Source organism: Thermobia domestica, chromosome 13, assembly GCF_964235325.1.
Source record: "Thermobia domestica chromosome 13, izTheDome1.hap1.1, whole genome shotgun sequence".
NCBI classification, from domain to species: Eukaryota; Metazoa; Arthropoda; class Insecta; order Zygentoma; family Lepismatidae; genus Thermobia; species Thermobia domestica.
In genome coordinates this window covers 109,668,020-109,684,575 of record NC_137466.1, presented here as the reverse complement: position 1 = coordinate 109,684,575, position 16,556 = coordinate 109,668,020, and the positions used below count along the sequence as shown (strand labels likewise).

The 16,556-nt window shown below is 35.1% G+C and overlaps 1 protein-coding gene across 3 annotated transcripts in view; it reads left to right on the top strand.

Annotated features, from left to right (window-relative positions):
* Nucleotides 1–16,556, top strand: part of LOC145668420 (uncharacterized) — a 181,847-nt gene that overhangs the window by 23,724 nt on the left and 141,567 nt on the right. For all 3 annotated transcript variants that reach the window (XM_081736232.1, XM_081736233.1, XM_081736234.1), the window contains exon 2: nt 1,576–1,638. In XM_081736232.1, coding sequence (XP_081592358.1) covers nt 1,576–1,638 — 63 coding nt within the window. The remainder of the gene's footprint in view (nt 1–1,575; nt 1,639–16,556) is intronic.

The window sequence follows — 16,556 nt, the reverse complement described above, 5'->3', positions numbered from 1 at the left end:
AGGTCATACAAACCCAATAGAGGCATTTATTGAAATCAGAAAAATCTTTGGTATCTATTTATATATGAATGGGTCAGAGCCAAAGGGGACTCATAATTCGTATCTTTATTCAAATTCCCACAAATGAACCCACAAGGCATCGGAAGTGAATACTTCAACAATAAAACTATTTATTTTACGCTGGAAGATACTTAATTTCATTCATAACATTTTGAAACATTTACTTTAATAAAATAGGATTTATAGGCCTATCTTTGCTAATGGTTTTTAAATTAATTTTCAGGAAAAAACCGTCTTGCAACAAGTGCTCTGGAAATTCCCGTAATTAAACGCACAAAGCATCGAAAGTGAACTTCAACAATAAAACCATTTATTTTACGTTGAAAAATATTTACTTCACATAAGACATTTTGATGAATTATGTAAATTAATGTAGCTATTTGATATTCATATTTGGCGAACGTCACAGACTCCTGGAATGACTCGATCTTCATTTGTTCGTTTGTGTGCCTGAACCACACAGTGTTCAACTTTTGGTTTTTTAAATTTCAGGATACAAGCTGGAGACACTCTAAATTTTCTGTATAGATTTTTTCGGCATGTCAACGTAAAATTAGAAAATGGCGCCTTTTTTTTTTTTTTTTTTTTCAAAATAGCGAACATCCACGCTATAAAAGACAGTTTTCGGTCTTTCAGGTTAAAATTTTCAAAGTAGAAGCACGAGAGATTAAATTAGCTGTATATATTATGGTGGCATAAAATTTTAAAATGGCGGCCATTATTCAGAATAGCGGGTATCCATGCTGCAGGGTGCAATTCTCGGACTTTTTAAGTTGAAATTTTGAGGGTAGAAGCACAACACATTCTAAATTTGCTGTATAGATTTTTTTTCGGCTATCCAATATAACATTTCAAAATGGCGGCCATAGTTTTCAAAACAGCAGTGAATAGAAAATTGTTGCAAGTTCTGACAATGATAATCTTGAAATGTAAATCATATTTTAACGTTTTTATCCCAAAGACATTGAAATATTTCGAAAAAACCCAATTAAACTCGAAAATACCCGAAAAAATCCACATGGTCCCAGGTGCCGGGTTTTTTGAAACCCTGATTACTGATTATTGAGGAATTCAAGAACCATGTGCGCTTGATGTGTGGTCTATCTACGAGGGACGAAGTGTAATCTATCGCATGAATAATCGTTTTCGGAATTTATTTGCTTATACTTGTATTGCCATGCTTCCTGTATAGGACAAGTTGTTCATAGGATCACAGATGATTTTTTGAGAAAGTGACGTTGGGGTGAATTTCTACAAAGAAAATATACGATAAGTTTTAAATAGTCAACAGTCTAGAGCGTTTTATTCTGTAAAATTTGTAGAAATTGGTTAAATGCGGTCTGATTATACTGGATAAATACAATTTTATGTAAATTTCAGTATTTACAGCAGTATAGTAACAAGTATTGTTTTATTAGGTTTAGTATTTTTTCTGTGGTAATTTTACGTATTAAATATAAATATAACTATTTTACTTATAATGGGTATGACTAATGCTCCTATATCTTTTTCTAGATGCTCAGAATGTGGACGCCGAAACTGTGCAATTTTGCCTCCCTTTTCCTTTTCATTGTTGTGGTAAGTTTTATTTATTTATTTATTTATTTATTCAGATTAACCCGGGAAGCCCATACTTACTACAAAGTATGTATTGAATAATTTTCTTGTTTTTTTGCGTCCTTTAGAGACACTGAATCGAGATTATCACGAAAATAATTTCATATGTGTACCCAATGCGGAGAAATGGTTGGGTCCCCTGTAGGGTACACTGGGCATTAGAAATACGATGGGCATATATTGAAAATACTATTGATTTAAAAGATACAGGTTTCGTTGTAAATAAAATATAAATGAAGACAAATATTACTTATACATAGAATAACTATAAAAAATGCAAAATATTAAATACGGATATTCTGGTTATAACATTTGAATACGCTGCCCAAAAGCAAGGTCAAAGAATAGCATTACAGAACGCAAATTACATTAGAGACTTTAATATTTACTTTCGGCTGTGAAAGTGATACCAACGAACATGTAACGCAATCTCACACTTTTGGCACATGATCCTTGTGTGTTTGTGGCACAAACCACACCTCTTTTGTGCGAACTTCTGTTGTACATGGTCCTTAGGGTCAGAATTGAGGCGACCGTCATTCTGAACACGTTGATCTAATGGCGCGCTACAAGTGACACTCTTCACAGGTGGTTTTCCATAAATACCGCAGTAAATTTGAACAATCATTCTACGAAATTAACAATAAGTGAGTTTTTCACCTTGGCCGCATTCTTTTAGCATTAGCCATGCATTATGAGAAGCGGCATCCACACCAAATGCTAAGAGAGGGAACCACTATTTTTTTTTCCTCGGAAAGCAATTTGCATTGAGTGTACATTTTCATCGAATCTGTCGATTCCCCCCATATATTTATTGTATTTTTGAATAAGAGATGGGCTGTCCAGAGAGATTTTTGTTCTCCTTCCGGCAACAACAACAATCCTATCTACTTTCTGAATCGGCAGTACACTATGGTAGTTAGACACTACACTCAGTATTATTATCATGCCATTTCACTAAAACCATATCACTTTTTGCTGCGAAAGACAACGAACCCCTCTTCTTCTTCTTCAGTGCCTTTGTCTCTTGTAACGGACATTTCTGGAAACGGTTTTCTCGTACTGTACCAGTGCCTCCATTTCCAAACGCTGACAGAGTTTCAGTAAGTGGCAATGCTATGAAAAAGGTATCAAAATAAAAATTGTAAGGTCCAAGGCCTTGCGGTAACCTAGACTCAGTATCCAAAACAACACTTGGACCTACACCAAGAACCTCTTGATACGCTAGCTTGCTATACTGAGCTTGGTTCAAGAGCAATCAAATTACCTGTTCGGGTGGCAGCTGACCACAATTTATAGCCAAATCTCAGAGGATTTCTACAATTTCATGGAGCTTGTGGCTGAAAAGAAAATTAGCTTCCCGTAAATTACCACACAAAGCACAACCTACTTACACATACAAAACGTAATCAAACAGATTGGGCTAGGTAGATTTGATTAGGTTTGGTTTGGTTATATAAACTTCAAGAATAGAATGCAATTTTTATAATTGTTGTTTAATTCTTTACTTACAACAGTCATTATCATTGTTATGTAGTAAATAAATTCAACTTGAAAACCTTTCTGTAGACAAGAACCGTTTTCGAAGGCCTTCGCCTTTGAGGAAAACTGGACGTAAATCAAAGTAAGCATATAATAAGCAAAGTATCACGTATCTACTTTGTATATAGTGTAAGAAATCTACGACATAATATTTTCAAACTATGTTCTCAAATTCAGAAATTATACCAAGAAAGAGATTATGTACGTACAGTGCTCAATGTCCCCTACAGGAGGCACCTTCTTTCTTTTGCAAAATTATAAGTACTTTTACTCATTTGTTACCAAACCTTACATTCTATATGTGAACATGAATGTTTCAAGATAATAAATCAAGAAAGAAAAAAAAGTACCTGTTTCCTTTCTTGGCAGCCATTTTCATGCAGTGAAGTGTGCAAACAGTCACTCAGCCCACAGAATATGTAATTCTCTACTTCATATCTCCGCCGCTAGGTGGAGCTGAAATCGCACAGTACTTCCAGGTGATGTTCAGACTAGATACTTTCCAAAACTCCAAACATAATCGAAATACTTCCTTCAGGTAAAACAAAGGAGACATTTAAATTGCTGTTTCCTGTAGGGGACACCGGGCTTTCTCGGGTTAATCATTTGCAACACTCTGTTGGGCCAGAACTGATTTTGTGTAAAATTGATGTCATCGCAGTAGTTTTTTAAATAGATATTCGCTCTTGTTTCTTGATTTTGATCCTACATAAAAACGAATAATAATGAGATTGTTTATGTATTCAGCTAAAGAGAGTTAAATTAGATAAAAGTTGATGGGAACATAATTTAAATTCACGTTAATTACGTGTAAGTGAAATGATCCAAAATCTTTGATATTTCTCAGGGTTGATAGACTGAAATTAGAGTGATTTAAATCGAATGATTAAAAAAGAATAAATAAATAAATAAATAAAAAAAGATTTAAGTCAAAATTTATTTTGCTAGAACATAAATAAAATGTGGTATTTCTGACCATTCTTTGACAGTAATTGAATGTAAATCTGAAATCGCATATTAATCCATATGATGGTGGAATCTTAATAATGCTAGTGTAAGCAAAGCATTAAAAAAAAAAAGTTGGGTAGTTATTAGGCAAAAAAAAAAAAAAAAAAAAAAAATAAATAAATAAATAAATAAAAAATAAAATAAAATAACATTGTGCTCTTTTAATCATTTCGTGTTGTACAGGAGACTTGTAGAGAGATTAAATCCAGTTAACATTCAATACTCAATTTTTAGTTAAGAATTGTTCTCCTTATCATAAATAAGTAACCACGTGCAGCAGCGTTTTTAGAGTACTCTGCTTCTAAAAGGAAGGCAATTTCTGTATTATTCTTTATATATAAAAATAACATCGACGTTGTCTGTTACATAAGGAGAAAATGGGTGAACTGTTTGAAATAAATTTTTGACCATGTTGGTGTTTAACTTGACTCAGGTTTTTTGTCCTTTCATCAAAATGCATATCCTAAGATGAGGTTCAAAATTCATGAAAAAAGTATGTATCTCTCGAGCCCTTCAAGTTAGGCAGATGGAATTTGGTATATACAATTCTTATTGTAAAGAAGTTCAGATGTGTTTCCGAGTTTTCGAAAATTCTGCGTCTGAAGAGGGACATTTCTGTAATATTTAAACTTCTTAACTTAAAAGGCTGAGAATACTTGGGTGTTTAATTTTAACGAAAATATAATATCCCGAATATACTCGTGTTAACTTCTGTGTACCAGTACATGTGTTAAAAGGACGACTATACTAGTTTTCCTGTATTTCTGTATGTTTTTGCCAAATAGTGCTGTTGAAGTGGTTTACATGTCTTTCCGGTAGATGTCACTGTAATCTCCATTCAGCATTCTAGTTCGTTTTCGTCTGCCGCAGTGTGATAAAGCCAATTCTGGCGACTTTGTTTTCTTCCGTGTTTCTATTATTAAAATACTTTTAATGATTCGTAGATTTTTTTTTAGTAAACAGGCTTTATTATTATTGCTATCAGATGTGATTGTCTTTAATCTTCCGTACTGATCCGTTATACTTAAAAGTTTTACAGAACAGTTTGCACTCTACGTTATGAATGAAGTACAAAATTAAACTTGCACACCTGAAGAAAAAAATACTTGTTTGGATGGTATTCTTGTTATTAATAAATACAAACCAACAAAAACAGATTCGGACTTCCCGTAGAATTGTTTGTTAATCTTACTGATATTGACATATCTAAAAAAAATGTTTCATATTTTTAGATTAGGCTTAAAATACAGTTACCTACCGCTTTCCATTCCATTAGAAGAGATAATCTATTCGGGTGAAAAAGCTGTTGACCTTGCACCCGATATTAATTCCGCTCGGTCTATTAGAAATTAATGTTTAACGAATATCAACACATCCTTATACCAGGGCTCTCAGCTGTCCTATATTTTAGTCTTGTCCTATATTTCCTATATTTTTCAGTGATTGAATTATTAAAAACACAAGCCAAGGGCAGTTGCAGTGATGATTTAAATTGCTACATATTAGTAATATGCTAAATATGTCTTAGCATTTGTTCTGAGGGATTAGTCACTAATCATTATTTTTTATTTTGCTTTTTCTTATCCTCCCATCTCTACTGGTTTTCTTTTATTCTTTCTTTGTTTTCTGTGTGCTTATTCTTCCCCATTGAAGCTTAACTGAGGAATTGCCATGCTCCAGCTTCGCATAACGCAAGCTGTTAGCATTTTCTTTCAGCAGCGTATGTGGAACAGTATTGGCTAGGCGTTAAGGTGTGTTGGTATTCACCAGCCTTCCAATATTGTTGTACATAATATGCAGGGTTCTCACGCGTCCTGCAAAACCTGGAAATAAGAATGTGTCGTAGAAATGCTCTGGAAAAGTCATAGAAAGCAGAAAAATGGTGAAAATCCTAGTTACTTTAGAATTGTTTCAATGTTGTCAGCACTGACAGAATATTTCTTTAATTTCCTTCCCAAGCAAAATCAAATTTCATTACGGTCAGAACGCTAGAAGAGAATCCGTCAGAACTTGAGATTTCCTGTTACATTTGCATACTTACATTTTCTTATAAGTGTAGGCACTTTGTTCGATAAATTCCTTGTGATTATGTAAAAACAGGAACCACTTATCTACATTTTACGTGATGAATTCAAAGAATAATGGCAAGAGTTGTAGTATTTGATGTGCACAATGAGAAAACTTCTGATCTTCTAAATATAAAAGTGAAAGAAAAAGAAATGCACTGCCAGATAAAATTTATGTCGGTGATGAAGGTGCACAATTGGCATCGAAAGAAGTCGATAAGGTGCAACAACAGTTACTCACGTTAAATGCAAAGAAATTCTTCATAAAAGTAACAAGTTACCTTCTATAAAGGCTGCTGCTAAATAACCGGATTTTGAAACTACCAGATTTTGCACCCTGCTGTTAGACATGCAAAGCAAGAGCAAGGTAAGATATTGTCATCTTAGAAACAATTAGCATCTTATGTGCCTTAGGTGTTAACCAGATGGGAAATTGACAAAGCTGTAGACGAGTAGCGAATTTATATGAGTTACCAGAGCATACGCGATGACTTTTTTTGTTGATTGTAGTCAGGGTTTGCCCAAGTGGGCCCGGCCCAAAAAAACCCACCGATTTTTTTCGGGTTGGACCCACCTGAAAAAACCCACCTGGGTTTTTGAGCTTTTTGTTAGTATATTGTTGATACAACTAAGGTGGTTACATTGAAAATAATTTTTATCAGATTATGGACTTTCCTGGGCAGATTAGATGCTTTCACGTTAAGGTATACAACAACATAAGACTTTTATAAACTTCTGACTGCACTGAATGAATTAAAAAAAATTAAAAAAACCTTAGCTTGAGGTAATTATAGAACAAATTAATGTATAGATTACGCTTATAGCCTGTTTGAAGTAAGCTATGTAATTTTATATTTTAGAAAATACTTTCCGTGAAAAGTGTGCTCGCTGACTCGGCGACGCCGAGAGACGTTATCCATCATCGGGTTTAAGGCCATAGGTGCCGGTACTACCAGTAAATATGTAGTGCATTAGTAAAACTTGGGTTCCTGTCACCACGGCATGGCGCGTCCTCAGGTTGCGGATCGAGGAGAAGGCCTCTAGATATAGAGGTTAGCTGCGAATGTACTGAATAAGCAGTCGCGGACAGCCGACTAGGAGTGGTCCTCCAGCTTGGGGGTTTGGGTAGGGCTAACAACCTCATCCTGTATAAAAAAAAAAAAAAAGCACTTGTTCAGAAATATTCACAAAAGCCTCGGACAAGGACTGATAACTTGGCACGACCTCAGCAAAAGAAGATGGACATGAGATTTGGAACATGGAATATTAGGAGTCTTTATAGGGCAGGCGCGTTAAAATCTGTAACGAGGGAGTTAAGAGAAATACAGGATGGACGTAGTAGGAGTTCAGGAAGTTAGGTGGGAAGGAAATGGATCTGAGAATTCCGGAAATTTTACGTTCTTTTACGGGGAAGGAAATAAAAATCACCAGCTAGGAACAGGGTTTTTCGTTCATAAACGTATATTACCAGTAATTAAACGGGTTGAATTTGTTACTGACAGATTTTCTTTTATTACTCTTAAGGGACGGTGGTGTGATATTATTGTTTTAAATGCACATGCCCCAACAGAAGATAAGGATGACGATATAAAATACAGTTTTTACGAAGAAGTGGAACGGATATTTGACCAACTCCCGCGATACCATACGAAAATTCTATTAGGGAATTTCAATGCGAAGGTAGGACGAGAGGATATTTTCAAACCGATTATAGGGAACGAAAGTCTGCATAAAAAAAAGTAATGACAACGGTGTTAGACTCGTGAACTTTGCAACATCCAAAAACCTAATCGTGAAGAGTACAAAATTCCCACATCGCGACGTTCATAAATACACTTGGACATCACCAGACGGGAAAACACATAATCAAATTGATCACGTTTTAGTAGATAGAAGAAGGCAATCTAGCATAATTGATGTCCGGTCGTTTAGAGGGGCTGATTGTGACACTGACCACTACCTGGTAGCAACGATAATACGAGAGAGGTTATCTTTGAATAAAGGTAATATTCATTGTCCGAAAACGGAGAGATTCAATTTAAAGAAATTAGAAGAGAGCCAGGTAAGAGAGAAATACCAGATTGAAGTTTCGAATAGATTTTCGGCTTTAGAAGATTCGGAGTGCACTAGTGTTGAGGATACCTGGATTGAAATTAGAGATAGCATTAAAATTTCAGCAAAAGAAAAATTGGGACACGCGGAAATACGTAGGAACAAACCATGGTTCGACCAGGAATGCATAAAACTAGCAGAGAAGAGAAAACAGGCAAAATTACGCTGGCTACAAAATCCGAATGAAATGACTACACAAAATTTCGCAGATATCAGACGGGAAACTTCCAAAACTTTCAGAACAAAGAAACGCGATTTTCTGAAAGCTAAAATTAAGGAACTTGAAGATAACAGTAAAAATAAAAACATCCGGGACATGTATAAGGGAATCAACGAATTTAAGAAAGGCTATCAACCTCGTGCTTATATATTAAAGAAATCTGACGGTACAGTTCTCACTGACACGGATAGCATCTTAAATAGATGGAAAGATTTCTTTGACGATTTGCTTAACACGCAACCAAAAACTAGTGTTCGTGGAGAAAAGGAGATACACACCGCAGAACCGTATATTCCAGAACCCAACCGAATGGAAGTAGAAACCGCTATAAAGAAATTAAAGAAACACAAATCTCCGGGTGTAGATGAAATTCCGGCTGAGTTAATTTTAGCTGGAGGCGAAAAATTGTGGAACGAGATACACAAACTCATTCTCCTTATCTGGAACAAGGAAGAATTGCCACAAGAGTGGAAAGAATCAATCATTGTTCCAATCCACAAGAAAGGCGACAAAACTGACTGTAATAATTATCGAGGCATTTCTCTTCTGTCAACATCCTATAAAATCCTTTCAAATATTCTGCTAGCAAGACTGACCCCATACGCAGATGAAATTATTGGAGATTATCAGTGCGGATTTAGACGAAATCGATCAACTATCGACCAAATATTTACCATTCGCCAAATACTCGAAAAAAAGTGGGAATACAATACCCCGGTACATCAACTATTTATTGATTTTTAGAAAGGCGTACGACTCGGTTAGGAGAGAAACATTATACAACGTTCTTGCAGAATTTGGAATACCGAGAAAGCTAATTAGATTAATTAAGATATGTTTAAATGAATCCCAAAGTAAAATCCGGGTAGGAAAATTTTTGTCCACGAGCTTTCACGTCGAAAATGGCCTGAAACAAGGAGATGCGTTGTCGCCATTATTATTTAACTTCGTTTTGGAATACGCTATAAGGAAAATCAAAAATAGCAACCAGGGCTTACAGTTGAACGGTATTCACCAGGTTATGGCATATGCTGATGATGTAAATTTAATAGGAGATGATAGGAGAACAATAGAAAGAAATGCAGAGATCTTATTAAACGCTTGCAGGGACATGGGTTTAGAAGTAAATGCAGAGAAAACTAAATACATGGAAGTGCGTCGGGACCGGAATACAGCAAATTATGGATGCGTTAAAATACTAAATAATACTTTTGATAAAGTGGATACTTTCAAATATCTAGGATCAATATTAACAGAGGAAAATCATATTCACGGAGAAATTAAATGTCGACTAAAAGCAGGGAATTCGTGTTACTATTCGGTTCAAAATCTCTTGTCGTCGCGAATTCTGTCGAGGAATTTGAAACTTAAAATATACAAAACGATAATCATGCCTGTAGTTCTGTATGGCTGCGAAACATGGTCACTTACTCTGAGGGAAGAACATAGACTGAAAGTATTTGAGATTAAGATCCTGAGCCGAATATTCGGACCCAAGAGGAACTGGAATGGGGAATGGCGGAAACTTCATAACGAGGAACTACATAATTTATATGGTTTACCCAACATTGTTAGGGCCGTTAAGTCTAGGAGGCTTAGATGGGCGGGTCATGTAGCTAGAATGGAAGAAAGTAGAGACGCTTTCAAAGTCTTGACTGGAAGACTAATCGGAAAAGGACGATTAGGAAGACCTAGGCGCAGATGGGAGGACAATATTAAGATGGATCTCGCAGAGATTGGAATACAGAGTAGAAACTGGATGCAGTTAGCTAAGGATAGAAGTCAGTGGAGAGCTTTTGTGAACGCGGCATTGAACCTCCGAGTTCCATAGGCCATAGAGTTAGTTAGTTTAGTTATTAGTAAAACTATTAGTATTATTGTTTTATTACCTTTGATGGTAACACAAGTATTCTTCAATAAAATTTGGTTTTCCAACAACAGTTTAGTTCAGTTATTTGTCGCTCCTCTTCAAATAAGCATTCTGCTGAATCAACACCAGCAATAGCGTAAAAATTCTTGTCAAATTTAAGAAGCTTAATGCTCGGAGTTCCGAAGATTACGTAACTCTTACTATTTCAAATGCTGAATTCAAACTTCCTTACTAGTGGAAGTTTCGATATACACCAAGAAAAAGCTGCATTTATATATATATATATATATATATATATATATATATATGAACGCCACAAAAGAAGTGCTCGGGAAATTCCCACAATTCAACGCACAAAGCGTCGCAACTGAATAATTCAACAATAACACTATTTATTTTACGCTGGAAGATAGACATTTTGAAACATTTACTTTATAAAATATGAATTATGTCTGTGTTAATTGTTTTAAATTAATTTTCTGGAAAGAGCCGTCTTGCAACAAGTGCTCGGAAAATTCCCGTAATTGAACGCACAAACTATCGGTAATGAACTCCAATCAGTGGCGGCGGTTGGGCGTTAAAAGAGGGGGGGGGGACAGACATGATCTGAATATTTGATATTAGTGTTAGTTTTCCTGGTTGCTTGTAACGCTTTGTTTCTCGAAAGGTTGTATAACTATTAGGATACTGTCTTTTTCAGTTAAAATACCGTATATCTTTTTTCATATTTTATTAAGTAAATTGACAAGAGCAACGCAAGTAGATACTAGCCCTTTGTACTCTTAAACAACGAAGGTGTAAGAAGAGATTTGATTTCTTGCTCATGAATATCTTAAAATTCTGTCTGGAAAAATGTGTGATCAGATTAGAGGCCTATTTAATAACAAATTTGCAAAACAAATAAATAGAAAGGATAATATTAATCAAATACTCATAGTAATGAATAATGAGTTATATTGAAACTGGAAATTAATGAACAACTTATGTTTTTAATTCCACGCATGCTGTTATATGTGTTATTACTCTTAGAATGACAGTGAATACTACAAGCATATGCTACGATATTTAAAGAAATACTTTTACAGCTTCCCGAAACATGTTCGCTGCCATTAAGTACAGTTTTCACTTTCTTAAAATATATCAAAACTCAGCAATACTTAGAGTCACTCCACATTTCAGTTATACAAAATAATCCTTAAACCTAGAATTATGCTGAATTCACTAAATTTAATTGTATATAAAAACTATATGTACACCCCTAAACTCGTATATTACACTGCAAAATTAATATTCCTTACTGAGCTCCCTCGTGGCTAAGCGGTTAGCGTACGAGTCTTTGACGTGGGAGACCCTGGCTCGATTTTCGGAGGGAGCTCACGTGGTTCGCAATCCACGTTGCTCATTAAGTCCACGTCTCATATAACTTCGCTGCTGAACAGGATGTTAAACTAAAAAAATCAAATCAAAATATTTTCTTATTATTAGAAAGAAGAAAATACATTTTTGGAACTCCATTTTTGTGCAATAAAGAATAACTTGTGAAGGACTTCTTTTCTTGCGAAATTTATCTCAATTAGTTTCAGAGCGGCTGACTATTATGTTGATTAAAAAATATGAGGAACATCCTTGTTTGTACAAAGTTAAAAGCGTACAGTTTCATTATACGAATCCACACAGAAATTCGTTAAAAAAACTTTTCGTTTCATTTATTGTACCTTCAGCAATCATTTCTGAGGTGTGCTCTTGCATTCTCCGGTGCAGGTTCACTTTAACAGGTGGCAACGTGTAGTTTTACTATACGGATCCATAGTATAAGTAGTAGTAGGAGGACGAGGAGTAAGTAGTAGTAGGAGTAGCAGTAGAAGTAGTAGTAGTAGGAGGAGGAGGAGGAGTAATAGTAGTAGAAGTAGTAGTAGGAAGAGGAGGAGGAGGAGTAAGTAGTAGTAAGAGTAGAAGTAGGAGTACTTAGTAACAGTAGCAATAGGTGCAGTAATAGTAATAGTAGTAGGAGTAGGAAGGAGGAGGAGTAGTAGTTGGAATAGGAGTTGTTGTAGTAGTAGTAGTGGGAACAGGTTAGAAGCCCCGAAGGGGTTGGTTGAGTTCTGTTCTCGATACAAAATGGGGAAATTACAGACTTGCCAAAATTTTATGGCAGCTTATTGAAGATTACATGCATTTCAGGTTCGACTTTAATTTCTATATTTTCACGTAAATACGCATTTCAGATGTAAGTGCACACCATATTTCCATTACTTATACACTACTCTATTAAATATTAGAAATTTCTTCTGTAAATTTTAAAATCTATGGATCTGTATAGTATAACTGTACCGTTAAAAGTCCTTTGTATCATAATAAGCATATGCGAAAAAGGGCTTTAGAAGAAATAGTGACTGAAATATCTGTTTTTATTTTTGGAGCCATAATTGCGCTCTTCTGCAGTGATGTTTCCTACGTCACGACAAAATGCTTATCAAAATGCTTCCGTGTAAAAGCACAATATACTTTTGATGCCATAGAATATTATACGAGATTTTTGGCAGCACATCTGCTACGAGAAATGTTACGATAAATGCTTTCGTCTAAAACTAGCCTAACATTTCCGCTCTGGAATGACCTAACATATCGAGTCCTTGCAAGAAGAAATGAAAGTACGCTCGAATTGTGGCGCTCCAATAGGTTAATTTTGGGGCCATTTTTAGTGGCAGTTCAAAGGCAATTCCTGTAGCTTTCTTAATTCCACGGATAGACAACCAATACGTATTCATTGAACGATAAATATTTCATGGCACCATTTTAATTCTATGAACCAATAATACATACCAAACATTATATTTCCAAATGAAACTATATACATTAATGCGTAATTTCAAAAAAGTGAGGGGGGGGGGGCGCCATGACTCCAACAATAAACCTATTTATTTTACACTTGAAAATATTTATGTCGTATAAGACATTTTGAAACATTTATTTTATAAAACACGAATTATATATATTTTTGTTTTATATTAATATATTTGGTGTTCATATTTGGCGAACGTCATTGAGACTCCTGGAATGACTCGATCTACACTTGTTCGTTCGTCTACATGTACCACACATACAACAGGGTGTCACTTTCGGTCTTTAAAGTTTAAATTTTCAGGGTACAAGCACGAGACACACTAAATTTCCTGCATAGATTTTGGCGGCATACGAACGTAAAATTTCAAAATAGTGGATATCCACGGTACAAAGTGCAATTTTTTGGTCTTTTAAGTTGACATGTTCAGAGTAGAAGCACGAGACACACTAAATTAGCCGTATATACTTTGGCAGCGATCCAATGTAAAATTTCAAAATGGCGGCCGTTTTTTCAAAACTGCAGTGAATAGAGAATTGTTGTGACAATTGTGACAAGTTGTGACATTGATAATCTTGAAATATAAATCACATTTTAACACTTTTACCCCCAAAATATTGAAATATTTCGAAAAAACCCAATTAAACCCGAAAATACCCGAAAAAACACACACATGGACCCAGGTAGGTTGGGCAACCGGGTTTTTTCAAACCCTGATTGTAGTACTGACCGTATTGGAACAAAGTAATGCTGCTCGAAAATAATACAAGGAAACCAAGCTGTCCAACAATTATAAACTTGTGAGAGCAGTTAACACTTTCATACGGGTAGGCACCTGTGAATGTGATTTCTCGACAGATAAGAACATGATGCCATCTAAGAGACAAGGACTGAATGAAGAAACCATTAATGGACTACGAATGATTAAAGACAGTTGATAAAAATGTAAATGAAGTTAATATCGCTAAAGAAATGTTAATATACTACAAAGAAGCACATAAGAAATATCACGAAGATATGGACAGAGATAAACAAGACTTAGAGCAGCAAGAAAGTGAGCATAAGATCACAGCAGAAAAGACAAAAATGAGTGCCAAAAAAGAGTGGAGAAAAACATGTGTGTTGAAGTTCATGAAGTTGAAATATTAATTTCAGAGGGGAAACATTAGACTTCAGAAAACAATAAAGCATCGGCTCATGGATGAGGTGTCAGCTGCACAAGCCCTGATTAAGGCTGGAACCAAAAGGCTTAAAAATGCCACAACAAAAGTGTCGCAAAAATAACACGTGTACTAGGTCATTATTGTACCTTTAAAATGTAAAAGTAAAATTGTATAATAGTGGTGGATCGGGGGAAGGGCATAGACAATTCGGACCACAAGAACATTTCTCTTAATCATTAAATCAAGTCTTATTTCAATCGATTTTTTTTTTTCTTTTCCTAAAAACAATACAGCAGGTCTGCTAAGTTGAAAAAGTAAAATGTTATATATATTTTTATTCTGTATTAATCTAAATCTTGTTTCCAGTTGCCTATTGAGGTGAAGGGTGGCCTTTTCTTACAATACATTTATACCGGGGTTGGCAAAAACCATGGTTTTTTATTTAAAAAACTAAAAAAAACGGTTTTTTGGGTTTAAACTAGGTTTTTATGGTTTAAATAATTTGCTCTATATATTTCTCGGGTGGGTGTGCAAAAGATGTTAAGTCACAAAATGTTACTTTTGAGAAAATTCAATTTGAAAGTTTGAAAATTCGACAAAAATCAGAAACTACACTATATGATTTTTTGTATATTTTATTTCAATTAATATTCCTTTGTGCACATTATACTCAGTTTTTAGTGCTTAACACCTTATAATAAAAAAGTTCTAGATTTGTTTTTAGGACTATGTTTCAGAACTTGTGGACTTATCTGACTTTGCACTTAATACAACTTACAGCACTTGTGGACTTATCTGTTTTTGCACTGAATGTATAGACTTATGTTACACTGTGGATAATGCTATAACATTATTCTAATGGAACAGAGATTAATTTTGGTAAAAATATATTACATTTCTGTTACAGTTTCGACGATTAGCTCTGTCTTCTATAGACAAACATTACATACTCAAGTAAGCATGTAATGTTTGACTGTAGAAGACAGAGCTAATCTGTCGAAACTGTAACAGAAATGTAATATATTTTTACCAAAATTAATCTCTGTGTGTTTTGCTCAGATTAATTCTATAATATGGTTAATGTCAGTTTACTAATCGTCTTCATTTGGACTGCTTTCTGTTTTATCAGGAAATACATTTTGAACAGAGGATGCAGTTTTAATGACCTGTAAAACTCATGAAATACAGGGGATACAAACGGAAGCTGGTCCAAAAGATCCTTTTTGTTTTCATTGCTGATTGCTATCGGTCCATTATAGAGACGCATTGGCATCAAAACACTTGGCTTTCCCCTTCTTGAAACATCCATAGTTTTGAACTTTTCACGACTATTGTGAGTTGTCTTGTAAAATAATACACCTGGCTTTTGTTTCTCATAGCGTAACTACTTAATATGTCCCCACAGAAAACGTTCACCAGCACCGTCACTCTTGCAAAATTGAACAGATTCTGTTAACACACAGGAAAAATCGTAGAAATCTTCAAACATTTCACGTACTACAAATTGGTTTTTCTTCCCTGCTTGACGAATTAATTGAGCCCAGTCATGGGGATGCTCGACGTTACCATTAAACTTTTTCTTCTTTTTCTCCATAACACTATGATCTGTATCACATTGCATATGTGTATGACCTGGTATTAGAAATTTGTTGTCAATAGTTTCAAGGTTCGTAGACTTCTGTAAAACTGTGAAGCACATGCCTGCAAAGTGGGAATTGTGATTCTGTCCAGCACATGAATCGGAGTACATAACTACTTGTTTCGCTTCTGGATTCATATTTTCTAATAGAAAATGATAAGCACATGAGGCGATATCATTTGCTCCTCTTCCACCGGTTCCCTCATGCCACACACACACACACACACACACACACACACACAAAACAGTTTGATTGTCACAATCGTGAACTGTAAGATTAAATGTCCATAACTGTCTTTCGTAAAATGATACTGAGTTCTGTAAAAAGGGAGTTGGAAGACATTGTTGTAAGTCAATTGTAATGGTCTTGCGTGTAATATTCCTAGACAGTTCTTTGTCGGAAGCTTTAGAGTTATA